Source organism: Helicoverpa zea, chromosome 2, assembly GCF_022581195.2.
Source record: "Helicoverpa zea isolate HzStark_Cry1AcR chromosome 2, ilHelZeax1.1, whole genome shotgun sequence".
Lineage (NCBI taxonomy): Eukaryota > Metazoa > Arthropoda > Insecta > Lepidoptera > Noctuidae > Helicoverpa > Helicoverpa zea.
In genome coordinates, this window is record NC_061453.1 from 7,422,706 (window position 1) to 7,449,311 (window position 26,606).

Below are 26,606 nucleotides of genomic sequence, written 5' to 3' on the forward strand. Positions count from 1 at the left end.
GGGAAGAAAAATTTGCCCGTGGTACTACTGGTAGTACTATTGGTAGTACCACGGGCAACAAACGGATTTCCCAGTATTGCCCGTACTTGGATAAAATATAGCATGTAACTTAGGGATAATGTAGCTTCGCAACGGTGAAAGAATTTTTCTAATCGGTTCAGTAGTTTCGGAGCCTTTGGGGATCAACAAACATACAAATATTTCCTCTTTATTATAGAAGTATATTTCCAAATTTTTCAGACTGGGTTGCGTTAATTGAACAGGCAGAATAAGAAAGAAATTATTTATTTGTAGGTATAAATTAAAACACTTAGGCACTAATTCGATACCTTCGCTTAAACTTAATTATACAATCAAAAAGACTCATTCTTATTAACTATACCGTCCATGCTAAATTCTGAGATGTCCAAGTCGCTTTCGTCTTTAGCGGCAACTCTCATTGGTTTAGGTTTAACATAGGTTTTGTGATTCATTACTGGTACACTTTCAGAATCATCTAAAATGGAACTGCCGAGACTAGTATTGCTACCTGCTAAACTTGCAGCTTTCCCCATAGAGCCAGCCAAGACGTCTACAGCTCCAACGAGTGGAGCAGTCGGAGTGTCATTACGTCGTGCTAGTTGGGATTCGATTTTTTCTTTTAATTCTGCAATCTTCGGACTTGTCGTGCGAATTATATTTTGTTGGATTTTTGTGTCATTTTTCAGTGGTTCGTTTTCGATACTGTAAACAATATAGAATGCCTGTCAATTTCTGTAGGTAGGTATATTAAATTCACAGAGAATGAGAGATTGCGAAGATGCCACAAGGAAGGTAGGTCAGGCGTTTTCTTGTAGGTCAAGTAACGTAGGTACGGTAGGCGTGATCAGTAACCAGATTACTTAATCTAGAACTAACGGAGCGGTCTGATTCCTTGTTAAAACCAATTTGACAAAGATCGGTCTTGAATGATTGATTTTATTTTGAAGATAATAGGCGAGTTTCATAGTCGTCCCAAGAACACCGGCATTTTGGCGCGCTACTTTCTTAGGAGATTTTGCGTTATGACATCTCGGCTGCCGAGTGCGTAAATAGGTAAACTATAAATATGAGTTTGCTTAATTATGTAGTCAACTACTTACCTAGAAATATCCCATTCTTCACCATCGAGGTTAACTAATCCCAGTTCATACTTCTCATTGCCATCACTTTTTTCTGTAATGCTTTGGGACGGTGATGCACTCACGGATTTCATTTGGATTGCATCCATATCGAAAATAACTTTCTTCTTATTTAAAGAAGATGTGGAGCTAGCATTTTTTAAAACACTTTTTGTTTGTTTTATAGTGTTTTGGGTATTATCTTCCAAATCATATTTTTTTACCGGAATGTCTATCGACGATTCCGCTTCGTCACTGCTTTTTTCACTATTTCTGAGAGGTAATTTGTTACTGATTCCATTTGAATCCAACGGTCGCTCAATCAGACTAGTGGCCGATTGCGTGCGTAGCAGGCTATCATCACTGATTGTATATTTTTTGACAGTGTGGTTGTAGTCAGCAGCCGCGGAAGAAGGTCTTCGTGCAGGTGATTTTATCAAACTGTCGATAGATTTGGATGCTTGCTGTACACTACTCGTTGTATTGTAATATTTATGATCGCTTTCATCAGAGCCATCTTCCGAACTAATCCTGGAGACCTTTTGTTGCGTGTTGTGAGAATTATGTTTAAGATCATTGCCTTTACTTTTCACTTCATTGACTTCGGGATCTCTTTTTACGGGCGCATTTAAAGTTTTGTGAGGAACGTTACGTTTGATATTAAAATCCTTCAAGGGACTACGCTTCGTAGCAACTGGACTGGTAGATGTTGACCCTGGGGGAGTTCTCAGTAAGGACATAGCGCGTTTTGCGACTTCAGCGTTCAGCGATTTACGCTTATCTTTCACGTTAGGGTCATTAAGTTTAACCAGGGATAAGGCTTTTGACCTGACATTGGATATAACAGTTGTCAAGTTTTTGAAAGGTTTTGTTGCTTTTGTTGGAGATACGTAGTCCTGTACTTGAGTAACTTCCTTCTTTACATTTGTTGTACTTGAATCTAAATAAGCCAATATTTTATGTCTCACTTTTTCATGGGCAGAATTTATCTGCAATAACAGTAAAAAATATACTTAAATAAAGATTTAACACTACTTAATCTATTCAATTACCTACTCTCCAAACAGAAAGAAAATGTCTATAAAATATCTGCATTCGTTACCTTACCTTAGCTTTTAGTTCTTGCTGCTGGTGTATTTGTAAACGTTGTTTTTGGAACACACTTCGAGGGAGTCTAGGTTTAAGAGGATCCACACCAGCTGACACTAAACGATTGTTCACCTCTTCAGTTATCTTAGCTCTTACTATTTTTAGCGGGCTGTAAGGAATGTAAGCAGTTAATAAAACTAGAGAACAGTCACTCTTGTAACTTTAATTTTTTGAGTCAGAAAACAAATTAATAAGTAATTCTTTACCTTCCAGGGTTGACACTTGGTAAATTTGCCTCTTTTGTTATCTTGACGTGATTAGATTTTGTTTTTTCTTTCTTTGTTTTTGTTGCCTTCGTATTTGAAATCTTGAAATCATGTGCATTTAACGTTTGTTGAGGTTTATCTTCCGTAGTTTTGAGTCTATTGGACAATTCTGTTTTATGATTAGCAATTCCTCTTACGTCCTTAGGCTTCATTACAACAGGCTTGTCATTCTCCATACTTGAGATGTCCGAAGAGCTGGATGTTATAGAGCCAGTATTTAACAGTTCTTGTGCCTTGCGGTGTAGCTTTTCTAGGGTTTGTCGGTTAGCTTCTTGATCAGATTGATTTGTGTTCGTCTTCTTTTTTATGGGCTTCTTTCTTGTACTGGGAAGGTTGACGTTTGTCGTATTTTTGCTGGGAGTCTGAAATCCAAAATAATTAATCATAGAATTTAAGGACTCCGTATTAACTCATTGTATTATAGTTACTTACTGTAGGCTGTTCATCATTACTTTCTACATTTTTATTTATGTTAACTTTTGCGCTTTGTTGCAATAATACTTGTAGTTGAGCTGCTCGTTCCCTCTCCGCCTCTGCAAGAGCGCGGGATTCTCTAGCATCTTTAGCAACATCGTTTAATTTCTGAAGCAATAGTTCATATTGCTTAGATTGAGCCTCTGCGCGGCTAGACCAAAGTAACACTTGAGCTTCAACTTCTTTGTTTCGATCAGCATTGTCTTTTTCTGTTTTTAATCTCTGCAATAAAATCACATCTAAGATAGGTAGGTAGTAGGTAGGTAGGTAGGTATACATGTATCACGATGCTTAGGTATATACATATAAAAATTGGTAAGTGAAAATGATGCAAGCAATCGTTATCAACTTTGATAAAATAAGTTGTCAAGGCACGTTACATCGTCTAGCCAATCTGACTCTACTTGAATATTTGCATTTTTTGGTACTCACCGACTCGTGAAGTTCCTTTTTGAGAGCTAATATTTGAGCACCTTGTTGTTTAATTGTTTCTTGTAATTCCAATACTGCATTTGGATTACCTAAAACAGGTGATTCTGCATCTTTCTCTTTAAAAGTTTTGATGGACTCGATAATTTGGTTTTTTAATTTATCCATTTCTTTATTATAATTTTCATGTTCCTCTTTTTTCCATTCGGCGATCTTATTTAGTAAGTAATCTTCGTTGTTGGTTGATACTTCAGCATCTCTCATGTCTTTCTTGATTTCTTGGGGTTTATTGCTAATATTCGAGGGTCCTTCATTTATGACTGTTGTATTAACAGGGTTTTTTGAATTATCAATAAGTAATTCCATTTCTTTTATTTTATTTCTGAGTTCATTGACTTCAGCGCTTAACTTTGTATTTTCGAGGTTTGTAGCCTCTCCTTGTATATCTCTTTGGGGTGGCTCAATGACGTTTGAATGTCGTCTAGATATGTGACTTTTAAGGTAAAGTTGATTCAAAAATACTTTGTCGCAATAATTACATTTGTTATACTGAAGCATATCGTTCGATGTTGACGGGAAAATGTCGCTTTTATGAGATAGAGTTTTTAAAATCATAGTTGCTATATTATCGTTTCCATATGGCAACGGAGTTTTAAAACTATGTCTAGATCTCTTTCTTAGTCTTCGTATTTCGTCATCCTTTTCTCTGAGATCTTTTTTGCATGTATCCAGTTCCTGTAATAAAATAAATTCATGGTTTGGTTGGCAATAAATTGTATCTTATCTTTTATGATTAGGTACCTGTGCTAATGATGTTATTTCTTCTCGCAATACGTAGACGCTGCGGTCTAGATAATGTCGACAGAATTGTTGGTACTCAACAGCTAGTTGTGCAAGTCTGAACAGTTTCAGAACACCTTCGTCCAGTATACGGACATCGAATTCAGATTCTATCACGCAATCTAATATCTGTGCCAAAAGATTACAGCTTTATTATATTGGTTATAGGTAAAGTTTAATATTTTGCAGCTGGGTGACATAGCCCCTGGAAACAGGGAATTTGCGAGAAATAGCTAGGTACTTAAGAACTCATAAAACGTTTAGATAAAATTGGTCCTCACATCATTTAAGTGTTGCTCGATAATAACAAATTTTCTATCTTTAATTAAACTATCTATATCGATCAGTCCTGTAACAAACAAATAAACTTTTAATAAAGTCAGGTAAGTAGATTAATTTATTGCTAGATAAACAAAACCTTCAACTGGAAAAATGTCTCGGTTCAGATGCTTATGATGATTAATAATAATTGAATCTTATTTTAATGACTTATAGTAGGCACTTACTTATTTTATTCCAGTCTATACGAACACGAGGCTTATGTGTGTTAAAAGTAAAACCAGATTCTTCTGCTAACTTGGGAAAATGGTGATGTAGTTCGAATGACGTTTTGCACGCCATGGTTGTAAGTTATTTTTATTAACCGCTCAAACGCTACCAAGTGACTTTTGTCCCTTTTTCGTTTTGACAGTAAAGCGCACCCAAGTGACTTTTGTCCCTTTTTGCGTTCCAGTGCGATACACATCACAATATATTTGTTTCTTTCTATTACACGGTGTTTTAATACCTTTTCTCTTTTCTACACGATTCTTAATACATTTCTTCATGCTAAGAATACGACAATAGTTCCACAATAGTTCATTCGGATTGAAAAAATAATGTCAAAGTCAGTCGTTCGTTGGTTTTCGCGCGTTAGGCGGAAGATTGTCCTTGTAATTTAATCATTATTTCGGTTATTTGTACGTATTATTGTATTAATTACGGTGTTATTATACAATAAGAATATAGTCTTTGTGTGTGCAAGCGAGTTTTAACCTAAGGGTTTAATAATTCAGCTTTTAAAAACATTCTTTTGTACAAGGTCAAACAATGTTTTTTTTTTAACTAGTCATTGTTTACATCTAAAAATATAAACATTCGAAGCTCAATGTTAACAAAAACCTGATACCACTTGAAAGAGTCATTCATTAGCTTGAACAAAAACAACACTTGAGATTGCTTATGTTACCAATGAGTCATAAAAAAAAACATCTTGTGAACTCGGCCATCTGGCGCAGCGGCGCGCCATTTTTTTTTCGAACAGTAGCGCTTTGTGCGAATTTTGGAAATCGGCGAAATCACTCAACAACGTCCAGAGAGACAACAAAATGCCGAAAAAAGTAATACAATAGGATTGTTTGTTTTTATTCGTTGCCTAGCAACACAATAGCAACCAATAGCAACGCCATAGACATATTATTAGTAAACAGGACTGCGCACATAAACCCAAAAAACGAGCCGAATGAAACAGTTAGTACGGAGGCTGTCTGTCCCTTTCTAATAGGGTGACTATGAGATTAAGCTATGTGAGACAAATCCGAATTTGCTAAGATTATTAAACGCAGATTGGTATTGAAGTTTTAACTTACGCAGTTTGTGACCTTAAGATACTTATAAAGGCTTTTAATAATTAGCGGGAATTAGCAGTATAAAAGCAGGAAGATTCGAATTGAAGACTGTTTTTTTTTTTTTATTTCTACTTCTTATATAGACTGCTGAGCCATTTATGTCGCCTTTCTTCATTTTTTGGAAGCTATAACAATAGTACAACAGTTTTAAAATCCATCACCCATATCTCCACTCATTACAAGAATTCATGGGCACCCTAGTTGTTTGGTTTACGAAAATGTTATTATTAGCTAACCTGTGGAACGATATATTGCAACCACCATAGGATTCACTTTTACAAGTATAAACGCAACACTTTTTCACCATTTAAATAGTTTAAATTGATTTAATACAAAAAATATAAACAAAATTTTAAATGCTGATTACGCGCCAAGAATGTTCAGGGTTACCGCTAGAAAAAAAAAAAAAAAAAAACAAAATAAAAATTTATGTTGTTTATGTTTTAAGAATAATAATTTATATAAATAATTTATTCGTATAATAAATTAATGCGATTTTTATTAATTTGTTGACTTACAATTGTTAAAATAAGATAAAAATAGATGTGATTCAATTGTTTTTTGGGGAAGACAAAACTGTTGATCACAACATTTTTTATGCTGGCAAGGTGTTAGAAAGAGACAAACGGCCTCCGTTCTAACTATCCCTCTCGGCTCGGATTTGCCTCTGTGTATTATGCAACAAATTTAATACCTTATTGCGTTGGAATAGAGTTCATTTTCGTAAATTATTTTGAGCGTGCGCAATCTTGTTTATTATATTACATCTATGAGCAACGCAAACAGTGCAGCGCCAGTGGCACCGATTCACCGAGTCGTGACTATCCTGAGTGTCTATCGTATGAGTTTAGATGATTGAGTTTAGATTACTTTGACTATGGAAATTGAAAATATACTTTGGATCTCATTGTATGACATCATGTTTTATATAGGTAGGCAGGTGTGTACCTACACATATACCTACTAGCATGTATGTATGTAAATGTATTTATTAATATTTATAGAATAGGCAGTAGGTAGACGACTTTCTTTATTGGCATTATTTCAAATTCATCAATATTAGAGTTAAAAGTCTAGGGACAGTTTTTAAGTTTGGTTGATTTTTTTATGCTTTTTGGCCTACTATTCTTTTTATGTATTTGTCTTACTCCTAAGGCTCTTACAATTTAAATGTAATCCAATAAACTTTTTAAGGCAAAATTTAACAGTATATCGGATTGCATTCGAATTACTTTCGGAACTTGTTAAGAACCCTCGAATCAAATGGCTACGAATGCTTCGATATCGAATAATAACTTGGGTAAAACATCGAAAAACCTTTTTACCGCTTGAAGCATGCATCCTCGATATCATAATGGTGCATCCACACCGCCCCATCATAGAAATCTGTAATATCTAATATATGTATATGCACCTAACGCTAAACTCTCAAAATATACCTACCATTTACACGGCACAATAAGGTTGGTGGCTCTCAAAGGACATTCAATTATTTTTTGATTAAATTAAAAAAAAAAATATTTTGCTTCTACTTCTAAGTAGGTAAATATAAAAATGGTCAACGCTTTTCTTAACTTTCGTGAACTGCAGTCCGTTTTAACATGCGTTGCATTAGCAATGCATACGAGACCTCCCAAAAACTAAATTAGTCTTGCAAAAGTTTTATTTGTGTATAAACAATTAAGATAAATGTTAGTATGCAATTACAGTGGCAGCGGGGTGAGAAGCAGCGGGTTTGCTTCACTGTGATTTCCAGTAATACGCCGCGAGTGCGCGTTAGTCAAAAAGTAAAGAGCGAATTCTGCTTCCCGCTCTTAAAGGGTAGAAAGTAAAACAGTGATTAATGTGATTATAATAACCACTTTGCTTGCTTAACTTTATTAGTCCAAGATACAGAGCCTGTTTCATCATTGAAATTTCTAAGAGCAATGCCTAAATCTAAGAGGAGCAGTCTCATGGGTAACGGGGTAGCCTGACGACATACCGCTGATTGTTTTTTTTTTTTGTATTTTTTCATATGTCGTCGACTTATATTTAAGGCAAATGTTAGGTACCTATAAGAAAAGTGTGCAAGTTCAACTCGATACCCAAAACGTGAACTCAAAATACGCAAGTGCCGATTTGTAGGGTGGACAACCTGAATATTTTGCAACCAGCACACGCTCTGTGCTCGAGTTTATAGCTTTGTACAAATGTAAAATGTTTGCGTATAAAAATAATAAATAATATCGCTTTGGCAAATCGTGTGTCCATAGAGCAGCGTAGCCGTAGTCGTAGAGGTTTGTCGTTGATAAGGCCAGGTGGCTTGCCTAGGCGGCAGGCTTCTCCTCGGAGACGGCGGTGGCCCCGGACGCCACAGAGCCGGTCTCGTCTGGCGAAGCCTGGCACGACAGTGACGGGAATCTCTGGTACAACGCAGCGCGGTACTTCGGGTGGCTGAAACGATTTTTATTTTATTTTATGTGACTTTATAAAGATTTTTAATATTTAAGTGCCTCACTAATAATTTGAACGAAAACACAAACCTGATGCCATATACAATAGGATTGTAAACAGCGTTGGCCTTGGCAAAGAGTGAGCCCCAGATAGTAGCCAGAGGGCTAATGGGTGCGCTTTCAAACACACCCGTGTAGTTTATCACAAGGTATGGTGTCCACGCCATGAACCACAGTGAAATGGTCATTAACGCTACCTGGAAAGTAAATTGCAATATAAAATACAAGAATAAGAGTAAATTGGGTAAAAGTGTATAAATTGATCATCATAATATTATGAGTACCTTTGCCAATTTGCACTCGGCGCTTGTGTTAGCTGCTTCTGACGACCTCAGAGAAGCTACGTTCATTTTCTTAGCTTGTTCCCTCATCCCCTTCTCGTGAGCTGCTACGGCCTGAATACAAAATAAATTGGTATAATATTCTTAGGTATTGATTAAGTACTATTCACTCAGAGGATCATTAAAATTGTTGAGATCAGGAATTCTTTTCAAATGTTACCTGGACAATGAAGAAGTAAGAGTAGATGATCAGCAGAAGAGGCATGAAGTAACAGAATACGGAGTAGATTAGGATGTAGCTTCGGCTGAACCAATCTTTGGACAAATAGTCGGTACCGCACGCAGTCATGTTCCCTTCCGGCACATATCTGTAATATTGAAATGCATATATAAAACGTACCTTCTCAGGACTTAAGCATTTTCACAAGGTCACCATAAACATTTACCGATTCCAGCCGAAGAAAGGAGCAAGAGTCCATGCAAGTGAGAACAACCAGATGCCGAGAATACGTAGAAGAGCCCCATTGTTGGTCATTGGCTTGGCGGCGATACCTTTTACGATGACATTGTAGCGGTCGAAAGCTATCATTGTCATCGTCCAAATCGAGGCACAACCAAATAGAGAGCCAGCGCAAGCGTAAAGTTCACAAGCGAGAGGACCTAAAGGAAGACAACCAAAATTAGAAACAAAAAAACACAAAATACTTAGCGTCTTTATACACAACTGGCTTTTCCCCGCGGTTCCGTCCGCGTCTCAAGGGAGATTCTTTTTAAGCACCTGGCCTTCTTAAAGTCCTTTCCTAGGCTTTAGATTACCCGTGCAACAAAAATTTCTATCGGCTCAGTAGCTTTGGCGTAAAGCCTGACTGAGTTACCTACTTTCATATTTAAGTGTACCTAGAATTAGTAAGGAATATATTACTATAATATATACTTAATACTTACCCCATACCCATGTTTCGTTGTAACAGTTAACTACCATAGCAGGAGACATCGCGCACATCATCAGGAAGTCGGAGAAAGCAAGATTAACCACTAGCAAGTTGGATGGAGTTTTAAGACTCTGCCAAGAAATAAATATAGGGCTTAGTAAAAAAAATATCAACAGATTAGATGATGCAGATAAAAAGGAATAAATATACCTTCGTTGACATGAAAATGTAGATGACCATTCCGTTGCCAGAAATAGAAATGAATCCGAGACAGCCGATAGTGAATCCCAAGAGTCCGTGCCAAAGCGGGTTCATTGGAGGAAACTGGTACCTACATTTATAAAAAATATTTTGGATTTCAAAATAAATTAACTGGAGCAACTTTTGTTATACAGTCACGTTAGTTAATTATGTTTTACACTCACCAGTGAGGATCGACCATGTGAAGCATATCGGGTGGCACCTTATCCACGACGGTTTGGTTTGAGGCGCCATACGCCGCTACCTGGCCGCCCCATGCTTGCAGGGCGGCTATGCCGGGTCCGGGATCCAGAGTCAGCGACATCCTTGATGTCTTGATGCCTTCACCTTTGAATTTTTACAAACGTATGTAAAACAAATCAATCCTAAATGACAATTAATTTGAATCTCAAATCTGACGTGTCGCACCTACTTAAAATTAAGGGATGCTCGCCGAGATGGTTACTACAAAAATACTGAAGAAAATCGTGAAACGAACTACTCCAGTCTTTAATGTACTTTAACCAATCCCTTGGTGCGGCGGGACTGCCGTGGTTGTGGAGGCTACTCGCCGCTCTCGGCTTTCCTACGTCTTTTATATGTTTCCTCTAGGATTAACACTGACGTCGCGAAGAAAATCAATATTCATAATGAGATATAGGACTACTTATCTAAGACGTTGAACACATTACCTATCTATAGAATAGGTACTTGGTTACAATTTTCTTCAGGGCTGGACTTTTGTTACTTCTTAGGTATTTATTCTTTAGTGATCTGTTTTAGTATTTAAATCCGACCGAATAATTGCAGAGAGTAATTGCTATTTCTTAGATTTTGTTGTAAAACCTTATCCTAAAAAGCAGTTAAAAACATTAATCTAGTCAAGGGTATCGAAAAATTGGTCGCAATAGCTGCCTGATTTTGTCACCTTTTAATAAAATTTTCTGTTGCACTTACGAATTATGATCCACCTCTTTAGGTGAATGTGATTGAACAGTGTATTCAACGGCTTTGTCGCCTACCGTCCGGCGTAACAACATTCGGGTTTATTATATATCTATACTAATATTATAAAGCTGAAGAGTTTGTTTGTTTGAACGTGCTAATCTCAGGAACTACTGGTCCGATTTGAAAATTTCTTTCAGTGTTAGATAGCCCATTTATGCTGCGGGTTGTTCGAAAGAGATACCGCGGCCCTGGTACATAAAAGGCCCACGACGGAACACGACGGTTTTTAGTCAGTAAGAGTCTGACACTCCCTCACCGCTGCTAACCCACAGCGGGGGGGGTCATTAAGGTCAAAAAAAAAAAAAGATAGCCCATTTATCGAGGAAGGCTATAGGCTACTTTTTATCTCGGTACGGGAAGTAAGTAGTTCCCACGGGATGCGGGTGAAACCGCTGGCAGAAGCTAGTCTAAAATAAAAGAAAAAACATTTCGATACTTGTTATTTTTGCTTGGATATACTAGGCTAAATGTACACTAAATGCTGCATGTTTGGTTAGGTTTCCCCGCGTCCTATAGAACTTTAGGATAAAATATAGATTCCTTGTGTTTTTTTTTTTGGGAAATCCTCCTAGGGAGAGGTGGAGGGGTGTGCCGATCTCTTACCGACTAAAACCCCCCTGTGTCCTCCTTGAACGTGGGCGCGGGTCCGCGGGAATCCAAATTCTTTTCCTCCCGGAGGCAGCAAGCTTTTCAACAGTAGGTAAAATATTTTTTCGAATCGGTTCAGTACTTTCGGAGCGTTTAGATATAGATAAAATGACCACCTACACCTACACAATGTCGATATGTTTTCGAGGTAGCTTATTAAAAGCTACTCGTACTACGTAGCAGAAAGACGAATAAAAACTTAGTGAAAACGGCACGATATTTTGAGTCGGCTCAGCTGCCTTGCATTCGTAACTTATATGCCAGTTTTTCTCCTGGTTCCAAGCCGTGGCAAAATTTTTTTGTATATCTATACTAATATTATAAAGAGGAAAACTTTGTTTGTTTGTTTGGTTGTAATGAATAGGCTCAAAAACTACTGGACAGATTTTAAAAATTCTTTCACCGTTCGAAAGCTACATTATCCACGAGTAACATAGGCTATATTTTATCCCGGTACGGGCAGTAGTTACCACGGGACGCGGGTGAAACCGCGGGAAAACGGCTAGTTAATTATAAGTATATTTAGTACCTAGTTGAAGTCTCTAAATGAAAAATATGCAGTTATTGCAAATTACATCCCTGCATTTCTTGTGCTAATATCGTTATGAGGCCACTAAGAAGTAAGTATCTACATGTCTATTACGTTAACAGGATTATACCCGATAACTGTCGTCGCATTTACATCGCACCTTTTTTCCCCTTAGGTAATATCTGTAGCTTTATATTCCGAAAATGGATAAACTATATTAAAGACAGAGTCCTCATAGCCTATTTGACCTGACTTAAAACACTGATCATCGGGTGAATGCACCCGAGCCCTGCCGATCTGACTTTCAAAATCGTGACGCCAGGGGCTGGATTCTGCTAATTTTACTTAAGCGATGTACAATTGATGTCCATCTGAGATCCAATCACGACTCAATTATGATTGAAGCGTATGTGGCATTCCACATTTTTTTTCTTTTAAATAAACTTTTCTGTGATTAAATAATGAATAATATTGTCTGCCAATGATTTACGATTGCAATATGAGCAGAGGCCCGATTCTCCTATATAATTTTACTTAAGCAACGTACGATTCATATTCGACTGCGATCCAATCCCGACTCGATTACGATTGAAGCGTATATGTGGCATTCCGCTATTTTTTCTTTTAAATAATCGCTTTTATCCTTTTCTGTCTTACAATAGTGAATTATTTTGTCTGAAAATGATTTACGATTGCAATATGATTGTAGAGCAAACTACCGTATAGACCAAAATCACCAAAATAGCAGACCAATCGCAAACCAATCGAATGTCGTTGGAATACGATTGGTCTTATATTACTAGCAGAATGCCCGATATGGTTAAAACTGCAATTGCGATCATATTGCGATTCGATTTCTATTCGATTATGACATTATTAACTTAGGAGAATCGGGCCCCAGACTACTCTATACCAACTGAATATCAAACCAATGAAATGTCATTGTAATACGAACGTCTTATATTATATAGTAGCAGAATGCCCGATAAGGTTAAATCTGCTATTAATTGGCATATTACTTTAGATGGTAAACCATTAAAAAAAATAGGTATGTTAAGGGAGTAGGTCTCATAGGTAATAGAAGGCGGAGAGAGAGGTCTAGCCTTCCTACATACATCAGTACCTACAATAAATATTGGGCCATACAAGATTAAAAACTCTTGTTAAAGTTTTTTGCACAAGGAAAGTCAAGTTTGCATTATTATAGTTCGGCCATTCAGAGAATGCGTTCCTGACACGTCGCGATTGAACTGACGACGTAACTTTGCAATGGCGTTGCAGTTACGATAAAAATATTTTTGCTGGTTGTTTACCGTTTTAACAATTGAGGAGCATTAAAACAACATTATTATATCAATAATCAATGAATGTTATAATTCAGTCAGTTCAATCGCGACGTGTCAGGAACGCATTCTCTGAATGGCCGAACTATAGTCGTTAAGCGTAGTCAGAAGCCAGTAAGTCTGACAACCAGTCTTACCAAGGTATGGTATTGGGTTTAGATATAGCATTAAGATGTTGGATTACCCGAGTAACTGGGTTGAGTCCGATAGGCAGTCGCTCCTTGTAAAATACTGGCAGGTACAGCAGACTGGAACACAGTTTGGGAAAAAGCTCGGGAAATGATTATCCGATATTTTTTAAATACAATGCTTCCAACATCGGTTTTACCAGCGTCCTGACGGAACTTCTTCTCGGAAGAAGTATCTATAAATGTCCAGCTGTTATTGAATTGTTAATTTTGTAACTTACCATCAGTTGCACAAAAGTCCATTAAAGTTAAAGCTTCTTGAAATCTATTGCTGACTCTTTCTCTGTCAACAAGATAATAAGTGATAGCAATAGATTTAATGAAGCTTTTATTTTAATGGACTTTTGTGCAACTGACGGTTAGGGTCTTAGGCGGCGGCCCTATCGGAAACCTACCTGCCTACAACAACATGTACAAAGTTACAATATTCTGAATTTTCTCTCACTTGCGCTGTTTGTTGCAAAGAGGGGGTTGGAGTGTACGTAACGGGACACTGAGGAAAAAAGACTTAGAAAATTTTTGCAAAAATTTATTTTTTTGTATTTTGTTTATTTTCTCGATTCTATCGTATAGAACACCTAAAAATAAGGCGAAAAGCATCTGGCTGATTTTTGTCTCCGACCAACCGTTTGTCGTAAAAACGATGGCGAAAAGCATCTGGACGATTTTTGTCTCCGACCAACCGTTTGTCGTAAAAACGATGTCGAAGGTGCGAATGGATGGAATGGAATAGTGTCATGCAATGGAATTCCAGAAACTCCCAATGTAGGCTTGACTATGACTTTCAAGGTCATTCGACCTTGACCTCCAGAATCACGACCGTCACCTCAAGGTCACTAACCATTAATATTGACCCAAATTTAGGATACAAGAGCGAACGAAGCGAGCTCGGAGCATGGGGCACCCCGACTCGGATAGGTTAGGTTAGAAGGGATAAATAGAAACGAATCGCTGCAAATCCGACCCCACGTGGTCTAGTTTGTCCCAACCCTAGAGAGCAATTCAAAAGCGCGTAGGCGCGTAGGGGCGAGGCGGCCCGCGAGCTGAGGAGCAGGTGGTTATTACGCTTGTCGCCGCAGCTGAGGCTGGCCGGCGGAGCCGGCCAGCAAGCCAAAGCTGCGGCGGTAAGCGTAGTAACCATCTGCGACGACAAGCTCGCGTGGGACCGCCGGAGCACCGCAGCGCGGGAGCCGTCACAGAAAACCTTTGGATTGCATGTCCCTTTTTTGACATATACAATTTTTTTAACCCTCGACTACGCTTACGTATGTATGGCTTTCACAGGGGAAGACACACACACACACACACACGCTTCCTTGTCTATTCAAGGAAATCACGGATCTTGCTTTTCGGAATTTCAACCTTGTCTCAAGGTCAATGACTATGAGGACAAGGTCAGTGACATAATTAGAATCGCGGATGTTACTTAAAAATTTTTGACCTTGACCTCAAGGTCAAGGACCATAAGGACAAGGTCAGTGACCTAACTAGAATCGGGGATTTTACATAAAAAAATGACCTTGAGGTCAAGGTCACTGACCTTGAATGACCTTGAGGTGCACCATGGTGTTTCCCCACCCTTCTACTCCCACATCCCACCGGGTCCCGAAGGCTTGATTAGGCGATAGATTTTGGTGAAATTTTTCTAAGTCTTTTTCATAGTGTCCCGTTTCGTATCCACTGACCAAAGAGGGATATGATATGATTTTAAATCTTAAGTCAGTGTACGGAATTCAATTTCTTTAATTACGAAACGGAACTTATGAACACATCTTAACAGTTCCATGACTGCTGTTCTGTCAAACTATATAGTAAATGTCAACTCGCCGAAAATGCTAATACTGTCAGGTCAGTACTCAAGTACTCAGTACTGTTACAAGAAAGTTGAGATTGTTTTTGTATCAACTGGTAACTTTGTTTTAACTTTATTTAATTATTAAATAGTCGTTTAAAGCCAGTGAAACTGTTTTAATAATCTTCTAATCGTCATCGTAAAGATTAAAAATGGATCTCACGGATGATAACATTGAACTAAGTGAGAACGAAGAAGAAGAAATAACTGCTGAAGCAGTACTCAAAACTCTTCAAAATGCCTGGCAAAATGAAAGGCTGGCCCCAGAAATATTGCCGCACCGTAATGATATGGTAGAATGTATGTTAGGGCAAATACAACACATGGAGCGTAATATAAACAAACTCCCAAAAACAGATTTACGTGCAACTATACATAAAATGGAATTGAGTAGAATAAAATTTATTATATGTAACTATCTAAAAACTAGATTAAATAAAATAGAAAAATATTGTATACCAATATTAAATGAAGAAAGACAAAGGATGGATTCAGGAACTAACTTCCTAACCCCATCAGAATACAAGTATGCCCAAGAATACTTGTTGAATATGGAGGGTCATATGAAGACTGTAGTTCTAGATAAAATGCCAGGGAATATGCAAATGTTTGAAACTAATAAAATGGCTGAACATCCTAATATGCAAAGCCATGTGTTCTTGAAAGCCAATGAAACTGTGAATGGTGTTGTACTGGGAGACCTGGCTGGCGAGGATGAAGAAATAGACTTGGAAGGTTGGTATACGCTTGATCTGTTCCCACTAAGCAGCTTAGTATGGTACCCTTTTTGTTTCATATATGTACTGTTTATTCGTAAAACTGTTGGCATCGCCAAGTTTCAATTTCTTTGTCTTTAAAATGACAATATTATCGAAGTCTGGTTTGGACTGCAGTACTTAGAATGAAGTAACTAACAGGTTCACCAATAAATATACGATAAACGGTTTCGTAAAACTATGATAGGTTAAATAATTATGACTTTTATTACTATTCAAAATTCTAGGTCAATAAAGTTGACATATTCAAACATTGTGGTTAATTTTGTATTTTTTTCAAACCTTGCGCTATCTTAATAACCTGTTTTTGTTGTAGAGGGATCACAACATATCTTGCAGTATAAACCTATTGCTGATCTTGTGAAGAATGGAAAAGTTCAACTCATATGAAATATACGCAATGCATCACATAATTTTATTTATTATTATTTCCCTTACTATCCTTTCAATTTTTGATGCAGGAAATGTTTGTTCGGCTAATTATTATTACGCAGGTCATTTAGTGTACATATCTGAAAAAAGACTTGCCAAGTTGAAGGGAAAAGGTACAAATGAAAAAAAAGTCATTTCAGAAAACATCACAATATAATATATCTTTAAAGACATTATGTACATTTGACAGTAATCTCAACATTTAAGGCCATGTTTCATAAAGTTTATTTAAGTAGTCACATTCAATAAGTACATTCTGTTAAGTAATTATTTCAATAAATAATGGTAAAAAATCTAGTAACATATTATGTACTATATGTAGTAATATTGTGTATATACGTAGATGGCTGGAATGTTGCTTATATTTATGCAATTTGTATTTTTTTATATCTTACAAAAAAGATTTTCAATAAATATTTAAGTTTCTATTTTGTATTTGAACAAAACAATATTAATAATATTTAAGCTGGTTAGAATAGTGGTAAGTTACATTTTAGTTTATCATTTGGCAGTCACAGCTCTATCATTGAGGTTCAGAGCACCTAAAAATAAATCATTATTGATTTAATAATTAATATATTGTAAATTACACTTGAATTTTACGTATACTTTATACTATTTCACCTATTTGTGATAGATTACAAAAATAATTTAAAAGCTACCTTAAAATATAATGTTTATAAGGTATAGTTTGTACACCAAAGGCACATAAGCACAAGATTTATTTATAAAATAATCAACATTATAATGACTTAATTAAGAACATTTTCAATCTTTGAGGCAACAGCAAAATATCCAAACAATACGATGTGCTAAAAGGCCTCTGTTTCTCATCTCACATAGTGTCATGCTTATCGCAAACCACTCAGCATATACCAAAAATTCGACTAAATTAATATAAAGGTTGTAAATTAAGTAGATAGGTGAACAATGCAGTAAGTACTATTGTGGATTGTTATCGTCAGCGTCGACGTAACGTATGTGTGCGGCGTGCGCGGCGGCGGCCAAGTCGCGCAGGCTCTGTTCCGCCGCGGGGCCCAACTGCTGTACCATGCGGCTGAAGTGGCCCTCGGGCCGCTGCAGTAGTTCGTGAGGGTGCCCACATTCTACTATCTCGCCTGCTTCCATCACCTGAGGAGAACGTGATCATAATATTGAATTAGAAATATTATAAACACGAAAGTTTGGCCAAAATACGGATAGACATATAGCTGTGTGGCTTTAGATTGAACGTACTTTGATGGAACTTTATAATAATAGATCTTGCACATAAGGTGAGTTTAATTCACGTGTGGGAAGTACCTAGTTTCCCCGAAGCGTGGGTGAAACTGCAGGGAACACCAAGTAATATTTTATGTATCTGTACTTATATCTATACTAATATTATAAAGCTGAAGAGTTTGTTTGTTTGTTTGTTTGAACGCGCTAATCTCAGGAACTACTGGTTTTTATCCCGGTACGGGAAGTAGTTCCCACGGGATGCGGGTGAAACCGCTGGTAGAAGCTAGTCATTTATATTAATCTAGTATTTGGGATATACTTTTGTTTTAAAATTAGTTAAATAATCAGGTTCGAGCCAATTTCTTCATTTTTAATCGATCTTCTAACGATGTGACTGATGATATCATAATGGGGGATTACCACGCTAATTGGTACGGTGATTGCAGTTCATTGAACTCGCAGACATTAGAAGCCTATGCTAGCTATCTCAGATCAGTCTGAATTAATGTAACAAAACTAGGTTAAAAATTTTCGCGCGGAAATTATCATCTGTATCGTGTCGCATACTGCCGCCCACCAACTTATCAAAAATGTAGGTCATTACTCATTAGTCATTGGATTTAATAAAGGAAATCATTAAAATAGAAACTACATAATTATACTTACAACAACTCTGTCAGAGTCAGCAACTGTGTGCAACCGATGAGCTACCGTGATCACCGTGCACTCCGCGAAGTGTGTCCTAATCGACTTCTGAATAAGGGCATCCGTGCTGCAGAAAGAAAAAAAAGTTTAAAAAATGTGCACTCTAATTAGCAAACATCTAGTTGTGTAATTTATTCTGTCCGGAATGGTGGTCTTACTTGGGATCAACATTGGCTGTAGCTTCGTCAAGCACAAGTAGCTTGTTACGGCCGAGAGCGGCGCGGGCTAGGCATAGCAGTTGTCGCTGGCCAGCACTGAAGTTTGAACCTCCGGACTGCACGGCCGACGACAACGAAGTCACGCTGCGCTTTAACTCCACCTTAACAAAAAAAAAATGGACTTAGAACCTCATTACTAACCACAGATCATTTAAAAAATAAACTGTTGTTGATGTAGGTACCTGTTCCAATGCTGTCCAAATATCAGCATCAGTGTATTTGTCGAATGGGTCCATGTTGTAGCGCAAACTAGCGGAAAACAACACTGGCTCTTGAGGAATAATGGAGATCTTGGACCTCAGCTCCTGTGAAAAACATCATTAGAAACTGTTGTTAAAAGTGTAAGCAGTTGCCTGTAGGAATGTATCATCAATACTACCAAGTCAAAATAATTTGTCTTCTATCAAATAAAAAGAAAACCATTTTTTTTTGTTTAAACACGGCTCCAAACCTACTGAACCGATTTGAAAAATTATTTTGCTGTCAGTGCACTACCCATGAGTAAAAAATACCACAAAAATACCTATAGAAATAGTAAAGTTCGTTGGCAAAAGTTATGTGCGTACCTTGAGAGCGATTTCACCCGTGTCGACGTCATCAATGAAAATGTTCCCCTCGATGGGTGCCAATCGGAACAGCGCCGATATCAGCGAAGATTTACCAGCTCCTGTACGACCAACTACTCCAACCTGTCAAATTAATTTACAGTTTAGTATTCGAATATTTGAGTTATATTCGAGACACATACAAAATATGAGCGATGTCATGTGATACTAGCTATGTCAGAATATTGCTTACCTTCCATCCGCTTTCGATAACGATGTTAAGTTTCTTCAATACCGGGTCGGCATCCTTGTCGTACCGCAGCGAGAGGTCGCGGAAGACGAGGCGGGCGCGCTTGGGCCAGGCGGGCGGCGGCGCGGGCCCGGCCGTGTCCTCGCGCGGCAGCGACGTGAACTGCACCACGCGCTCCACGCTCGTCATCTGGGAGATCACCTCCGTCGTCTGCTTCACCCCGTATTGTACCATGTTCACCAGGATCAGACCCTGACTTATGGCAAGACCCACGTTGCCTGATTGTGTTGTTCCTATTCAATCAAATTAAATGCTTAGTACCTAGTTATCTAAAAATTTTGCTCTATTAAAAACTATCTTCAAAAACAGTCTTACCATCATCAAGGAACAAGAATGTGTACGCAACAATAACAACGTAAACAGCACATATAAGACTCAGCCAAATGGAAAATGCGGTGTTTGTGACGATGGTTAAGTACCTGAAACAAAAGAATATACAGTTGAAATCGTGAACAGGAATAGGAATGGCTACAATAATCGAAATCTTATTTGGAGGGCTTGAAGATGAGGTTTTTTTCTCTCTTCTCTTTCTCTTTTGTGGATTGAGTAAAACTATAATAAAATGTATTAGAGTCAGTGACGTACCAGGCCGCGGTATGTACATCTTGTTTGTCGTCAAATTGGTCTCGCAGCATCTCCTGAGCGCCACACGCGCGCACGGTGTTGAGCCCCGACATAGTCGCAGACACGTGAGAGAACACTGGACTGCGGGTCGTACCTTCCACCCTGGACACATAAATGTATAACATTACAATATATATTTTATTATCAGCTACATAAGGCCCAGTGGCGGATCTACCGCCGTGGGCATGCCCATAATCGTAATCGATTTGTGACGACATACGTATTTCTTCTTTCTATGTTCTCTATGTAAGATATCCCTATGTACTCTCGCTATATACTCATATGTACCTATGTGTATTTTCAACCATGTCTCTTGGATGTGCTCACTATATTTTTTAAAGAGGGAAGGATTCCCTGATAAGGCCTAGTTCTTATAAACTTTGCTTGTAGGTTTTTGCTATTAAGTTTACCTCTTTAACGCCTGAGCTGTGCTGAGGAAAATGATTGTCCAAATATACATGAGGATTCCGCAAACAGCCGTTGTTAGCAACATGTAAGGGTTGACTATCGCCACCATCACCAGGATTCCCATCATCACCATGAATATCTGTGAAAGAAAATTTATCGTAAGCAAGTATTCATAAATATCTTATATGAAAAGTTTCTAAACAATCCAAGAGTATTGCGTGGTACGTACTTGAATGCTGTCTAAGTACATCCTTGGTAGGATCTCATCAACGACACCCATGTCTTTAGAGAACCTGTTGAGAATACGCCCCGACGGATTGGTATCGAAAAAGCGCATGGTCGCTGCCAGGATGTTACTGAACATCTGATTATGGAGCCTGATGGAGCTTCGCATGCAGACCCACAAGAACAACATAGATCTGAAATAAATGAAAGAATACTATAGGTGCTACATGTAGTTGATAGTCCTACTATAAATATGTAGCTCATGGTAAACAAAAATAAACAAATTATAAGTAATTTGATGGCCTTACCTTCCAGTCGTAAGAAGGATACAGCCCAAAATTGCAATCGCCCAAATGTATATGTAATATTCATGGTTTAATGGTTCGTAGGTTGATGTGATGTTCTGCATAGCTAAGACGGTTTTCACCATGGTGTCGATGACCGTCACGTTGGAAAGCACGGCGGGAGGCACGGTGGTGGGCAGTTCAGTTGTCAATGCTCCAGTATCGTTACCCTCGCTAGTAAAGTTGCTATTCAAGAGGCTATTGAAGGCAGTTTCGTTTAGATGTTCCTTGGTTACAATATGCCTGGTTTCAACATCGTTCATCCTGAAAATTGGAATAAAGTTTAACGACTTGGAATTGCTTCGAAGCACCGTTTCACCCTCGACCCGAGGGAAATAATGCTTCCCGCACCCTGATAAAAAGTTAGGATACTTTTACTATTCGGATGCGGTTACTTACCAATGTGTGAGCCACAAATCGCTGATCGAAGTAACAACTTGTGCCAAGATAATACTAATCGTGGTCCCCAATATTAGACACCACCCAGCGCCGGCGCGGAAGTATTGCCGGTAGACGGCACCTGGTACTCGACCTGTCAAACAATCATTATTTTATTTAAAAGTCTCTAGCAAAAGTATCTAGCAGTTTTCCCGCGGCTTTCTTAGCACATAATACCTTATCAATGCATGAGACACTTTTGTCCGTCGACAAAAAATATCTCTAAGAAGTATGACGGTACAGTATGCCTAATGGGTGTTGCGCAACTTGCTTGTAACCATCAACTCAATTTTACCTGTTCCTGTAAGTTCCGCTGATTCCTCCTGTTCTACCTCTTCGATTGCACCGCCTTCTTGTATGGTACTGGTACTTGTGTGGGACTGAAAAAGAATATTCATCTTTGTATATTCCTTCTAATGGATTCGATTTCGAAAAAGAGGGCTGACTTCTTAGTTACGCAATGAACCATAGTGACTTGCTAGAATCAACAGGCAAATACCTGCCCACCTACTTTAATCAGTAAATGATAAAGATAGGCATTAGTACGCCCAGGTCATCCTATGCTACATTTTATTTATATCTCAATCAGGATACATAATTATGATAACTTAATCATGAGTAGCAGGATGATTTGCATAATATTATACAACGTATGATAAAGAAGTGAGTAGTTATAATTTAAAAATAGATAGATAATTATTGTGACGTAGTTGCATTACAATATTTTTTTTTCATAGGCATTCGAGGAAAACCGTTCTTATCCTTCTAATCTGGGTAAACCCCGAACAGACATCAAAGTGTAGCTAGAATTTCTATAGATTGAATTGCAAGATTATACCTATTAGGTAAGTACTCACACTACACACATCTGGCGCCTATGCATGACATAGCGAAAAGGCTTATCGACGCTTCACGTGACCAGAGGGCTGGCTTATTCTTCGGAAAAAGAATAAGCATTGCCACACATCGTGGCAAGCAAGGGCAACATTCTTTTACATACCTACTTATGTTTTTATTTTAGTTTGTAGAATTTTAGTAGGTATTAAAAGGTAATTTTAACTCGATCAATTAATACCTTACCTGTATAGAAAGTGTTCTCTGTCGGAGATATTGCGCTTTCGGTTCATCTGGCTGCTCTTCTTCTTGCAATAGTTCCGCGAACAGCGGCGATTTTGATACTTCTTCAAAACTGCCAGAAGTCTCCACTTCTCCCTAAACAAAAGCATAGGTACACATATTAACGTCAAGACAAATGTTGAAGAGATGGTTCTAAGTAGAAGACGAATGAAGGAGAATGCTTTTCGACCTTGCCATTTTCGTTATCAGCATGTTATGACGAGACATAATCATGCGTATCTACTCAACAAGACAAGAGATTGTTTGCTTTTTAGAGGTATTGTTAACTATTAAGTAATCTGTGGTATTGTAGCGTCCAATGTGCAGTTTTTAGAACTGAATTTATTATAAGTTTTGTGAAATGAAGTGAATGAAGCCCTAAGTCCTACATAGGTAGGATCGATATAGATCGATCAACTGAAATCCCTATCCAATCCACGTCTTATTTCTTTCTTATCCAATTTTCGTATGTTTATAGCACCTAGTCTATTTACAAAAGTATATGCAGAACACACGGACAAGTGAATTTTTACTCGTCCGTTGCGGAACATGAATGTCATATGAAAGCCAAGCATAGTACTTATGGTTACCTAAGTACATTAGTCATGTTATTTATCTGAACATTGTCGTCAATAAACACCTATCAGATAGATAGCATTGATCGATGATCGGTGAGTACCTAGGTCCTTACAACTTTAACTTGTCAGTATGGCCGAATATGTAGTAAGTAAGTAAGTATGTATGTAATGCCAGGTGTATGTATACCACCACTGTACATCAATACATAGTATAAAACAAAGTCGCTTTTTCTGTCCCTATGTCCCCTTGTACGCTTAAATCTTCAAAATGACGCAACCGATTTTCATGCGGTTTTTTGTAATAGATAGAGTGATTAAAGAGGAAGATTTATATTAGTAACATACATAAAATAGTGGGGAATAACTGTTATCCCGTGCAAAGCCGGGGCGGGTCGCTAGTCTGTTATATTTCTAAATACTTTGCTAGTTGATGATAATGGTCGTTGTTAGTAGCTATCAGACAACAAACTCGACCGGGTAAAGTCTTGTTTACTTCTTTTGTCTTCAGCTTTGTTTGTCCAGTTCACGTTTAACCGGTAATCAAATAGGCAGTACGCAGTGTCATCATCATGTACACAGGGCTATACATAAAGGTATCGTGGCTCTATAAAGATGCTTTTCAAGCTACACTTTTTTGCAATTTGTGCTTGTGCAAAAGTATTTTATTTTAATATTTCCAAGCAATCTACAGCTGTGTCATGTCATGTGTTGCGATAACTACGTCTGCTAAGGTTTACATAGTAGGAATCTAACTAAAGGTAAAACATCAAAACAACATTTTGTACTTGAATTGCCCGCTTCAGTCGTAGCATTCACCTATAAAACCATACGACTAGGTACACAAATAATTCCATTATAACAACAGCTGTAAAAGATATCAACTGAAAGGTAAATATGTACAAAGCTATTATTGCGATAGTTGGCTTGCCGCTTGTGTACGTATTTACCTACTTTATAATTTGAGCACTATTTAAGTTGGTACATTTGTATAGGTTCATATAAATTCATACCCAGGTGTGCCATAATTGTTATTTTATACATACTTATTTCTAAATGACCCTCTAGGAATGGGATTACTTATAGGAGCAAATGGCAGCTCATTGGGTCGGCAAAGCATAGTACTTAAGTAAAAAACGCAGTATCGTTTAATTATTTAACTACCAGACCAGACCATAACAGAATAACGGTACATACCTATAAAATATTGTTCCCGATAATATTATTAATATTAAATCGTTACTCTGTGATATTTTTTTCGTATAAATTCAGAAGTTATAAGTGTTTTCAAATGAAATATAATTAAGACCCCCATTTACCCCCAATAAGAGCCCTGATTCGCGGAGTCACGCTAATATAATTACCGTGCCGATGTCTACTTATCGATTTAGTGCTGAGATTAATTGCTTATCAAAGGCAATACATGTTTAAAAGACAAATAATCCAATAGATTCCTATAAAACGATAAATCTCATTGTTCTTTCATGCGATAATAGATTACACTGAACTTAGGCAGCAGGTGAGTGCCGATTATATTGTGAACTGAATAACTTATTTAACGACATTACCTACACCTCATTGGTTATTTTATTTTAATAGACTAGATAGTACATAGTTAGATTTCTATTTGACTGTTCTATTTGGTGTACATTGGGCATGTTACTGCGAAAACATCCACATAATAACGTAATAACAACGAAGTCAGTCAGTCCCTAAAGGGAAAACCGATAAGTATCGGATCGATAAAAATTAATATGTTTGATATGAAGGACTCAACAAACTACGCAACTGAATGGAACAACTAACTGCAGCTGATAAATGGGGATGCCCCGTCGTTTGGTTTGTCGGTTTAGTTTCGTTGGGAAAAATAATTAGTAAAAATCAGTGACCGGCTATTTATACGGCTAACCTAATGTTTGAAACATAGATGAAACATGAGCCTAAGCCTAAGCGCTCAAAACAATCAAACAAGATATTATAAGCGCATCCTAAAATATTAACTCAAATGACATGAGTGTCTGCATACCTGTGTATATCAACTGATGAAATGTGTATGTAGGTACAGGTAACTATTTAGTAATCTGTGGTACAGGTACAAACACTTGATGTGAAGAGAGTAAAGGCATGATAAGGTATTAATTAGCCAACCAGTTCTAAAATAGTCTAAAATGGTTTTAGGAAATGTCTTTACCTAGAAAGCAAAACAAGTTCTAAATGCAAATTAGACCAGTATTATATAGTATGCATAACGCAACTCTTCGTGTGGTATATTCTTTACAGTTGACACAATTTTATGACAGACACTCAAGTCGTTTTAAGAAAGCGGAATATGTGTGCTTCCCTTTGATTATATATATGTCTAGATGTAGCGTCGAGTGCGCGCAAGCGTGGAAAAAAATGTCGATGTACTGTTCATCGACAGGAGCTTTCCCGTCAATCAGAACAGATCGTGCCGCTTAACTGTCAAAACGTATTACGCGCGCTAACTAAAATACAAATAACAGACATAAAATGACGACATGTGCAATTAAAGTCTGCCGGAATTATAAACGAAGGCTAAAAAGTGCCAATAACATCACCTATCATCGGTAACTGACCCAGAAAATAAATATTTGTTTTTTGTAATTATGTTTACTAAATCACGCCATATTGTATCAGTGTTGCCAGTTTCTGTTTTTCATTTTCCCAACTTCAGGTGTTTATGTTATGTATAAAGGATATTTTTTTAAGCATTGTGCAAAAAAATAATAAGTATAATTTCAATTTAATTGCTCGGATAGACATTTTCTGATTCTCCAAAATATTATCTACTGTTATTTGATTAGTAAATTATGGTCATCAACGTAACATCATTTTTTAATAGGATTCCAAGTAATCCTATTGTTAGGATTCAGTGGATAGACTGCATTAAAAAAAGCCGCGGAGATGCGATGTGGACACCAACAAAAAATACCGTAGCGTGACAAGATAGGGCGCCGAAGACTTACAAAAGGAGCAGTGCCAAGCAGGGTTCAATTTTCTATAAAGTTATAGTTAAACTGAATAACACTATGTATACAAACTTATTTAATTAGTCTATTTTTTTTCATTATTTATGGGAGAATCGTAGAAGCTGGTATCATTATTTACGTCAACGCGCAGTGTAAAACATGTGTAAAATGACACCTACACGCACACATGCATAACAAT

General features: G+C 37.5%; 4 protein-coding genes across 8 annotated transcripts in view; 1 reads left to right on the top strand and 3 right to left on the bottom strand.

Annotated features, from left to right (window-relative positions):
* Positions 1–287: 287 nt before the first annotated feature.
* On the bottom strand, positions 288–5,124 carry LOC124644692 (cilium assembly protein DZIP1). Its single transcript, XM_047184204.1, has 9 exons — positions 5,085–5,124; positions 4,579–4,646; positions 4,259–4,426; positions 3,461–4,192; positions 2,987–3,250; positions 2,495–2,916; positions 2,247–2,397; positions 1,122–2,128; positions 288–723 (listed from the first exon to the last, which is right to left on the bottom strand). The coding sequence occupies exons 1-9, from the start codon at positions 5,122–5,124 to the stop codon at positions 354–356; spliced, it is 3,222 nt and encodes a 1,073-aa protein (XP_047040160.1). The 3' UTR covers positions 288–353.
* Positions 5,125–7,804: 2,680 nt separating this feature from the next.
* LOC124638316 (opsin-1) lies at positions 7,805–14,095 on the bottom strand. 5 transcript variants are annotated; one of them, XM_047175285.1, is made up of 9 exons: positions 14,024–14,095; positions 10,098–10,260; positions 9,883–10,003; positions 9,686–9,803; positions 9,187–9,400; positions 8,961–9,108; positions 8,744–8,854; positions 8,490–8,656; positions 7,805–8,400 (listed from the first exon to the last, which is right to left on the bottom strand). In XM_047175285.1, exons 2-9 carry the CDS (start codon positions 10,235–10,237, stop codon positions 8,274–8,276), a joined length of 1,146 nt encoding a protein of 381 aa, XP_047031241.1. In that variant the 5' UTR covers positions 10,238–10,260; positions 14,024–14,095; the 3' UTR covers positions 7,805–8,273. The 5 variants fall into 5 exon arrangements, with proteins under 5 accessions (XP_047031241.1, XP_047031209.1, XP_047031233.1 ...); XM_047175253.1 differs by lacking the exon at positions 14,024–14,095 and adding an exon at positions 13,850–13,908; XM_047175277.1 differs by lacking the exon at positions 14,024–14,095 and adding an exon at positions 13,625–13,796.
* Positions 14,096–15,480: 1,385 nt separating this feature from the next.
* LOC124638360 (DNA replication complex GINS protein SLD5) lies at positions 15,481–16,669 on the top strand. Its single transcript, XM_047175306.1, has 2 exons — positions 15,481–16,215; positions 16,573–16,669. Exons 1-2 carry the CDS (start codon positions 15,633–15,635, stop codon positions 16,644–16,646), a joined length of 657 nt encoding a protein of 218 aa, XP_047031262.1. The 5' UTR covers positions 15,481–15,632; the 3' UTR covers positions 16,647–16,669.
* A 153-nt stretch (positions 16,670–16,822) lies between these two features.
* LOC124638305 (ATP-binding cassette subfamily C member 4-like) overlaps positions 16,823–26,606 on the bottom strand; it is a 40,331-nt gene continuing 30,547 nt past the window's right edge. Inside the window, exons 11-24 of the mRNA XM_047175242.1 lie at positions 22,807–22,938; positions 22,022–22,106; positions 21,688–21,820; positions 21,253–21,552; positions 20,949–21,138; positions 20,722–20,858; positions 20,273–20,413; positions 20,003–20,106; positions 19,631–19,920; positions 19,399–19,521; positions 19,015–19,137; positions 18,773–18,933; positions 18,576–18,681; positions 16,823–17,819 (exon numbers count right to left, since the gene is read on the bottom strand). Coding sequence (XP_047031198.1) covers positions 17,631–17,819; positions 18,576–18,681; positions 18,773–18,933; positions 19,015–19,137; positions 19,399–19,521; positions 19,631–19,920; positions 20,003–20,106; positions 20,273–20,413; positions 20,722–20,858; positions 20,949–21,138; positions 21,253–21,552; positions 21,688–21,820; positions 22,022–22,106; positions 22,807–22,938 — 2,214 coding nt within the window. The 3' untranslated portion in view covers positions 16,823–17,630. The remainder of the gene's footprint in view (positions 17,820–18,575; positions 18,682–18,772; positions 18,934–19,014; positions 19,138–19,398; positions 19,522–19,630; positions 19,921–20,002; positions 20,107–20,272; positions 20,414–20,721; positions 20,859–20,948; positions 21,139–21,252; positions 21,553–21,687; positions 21,821–22,021; positions 22,107–22,806; positions 22,939–26,606) is intronic.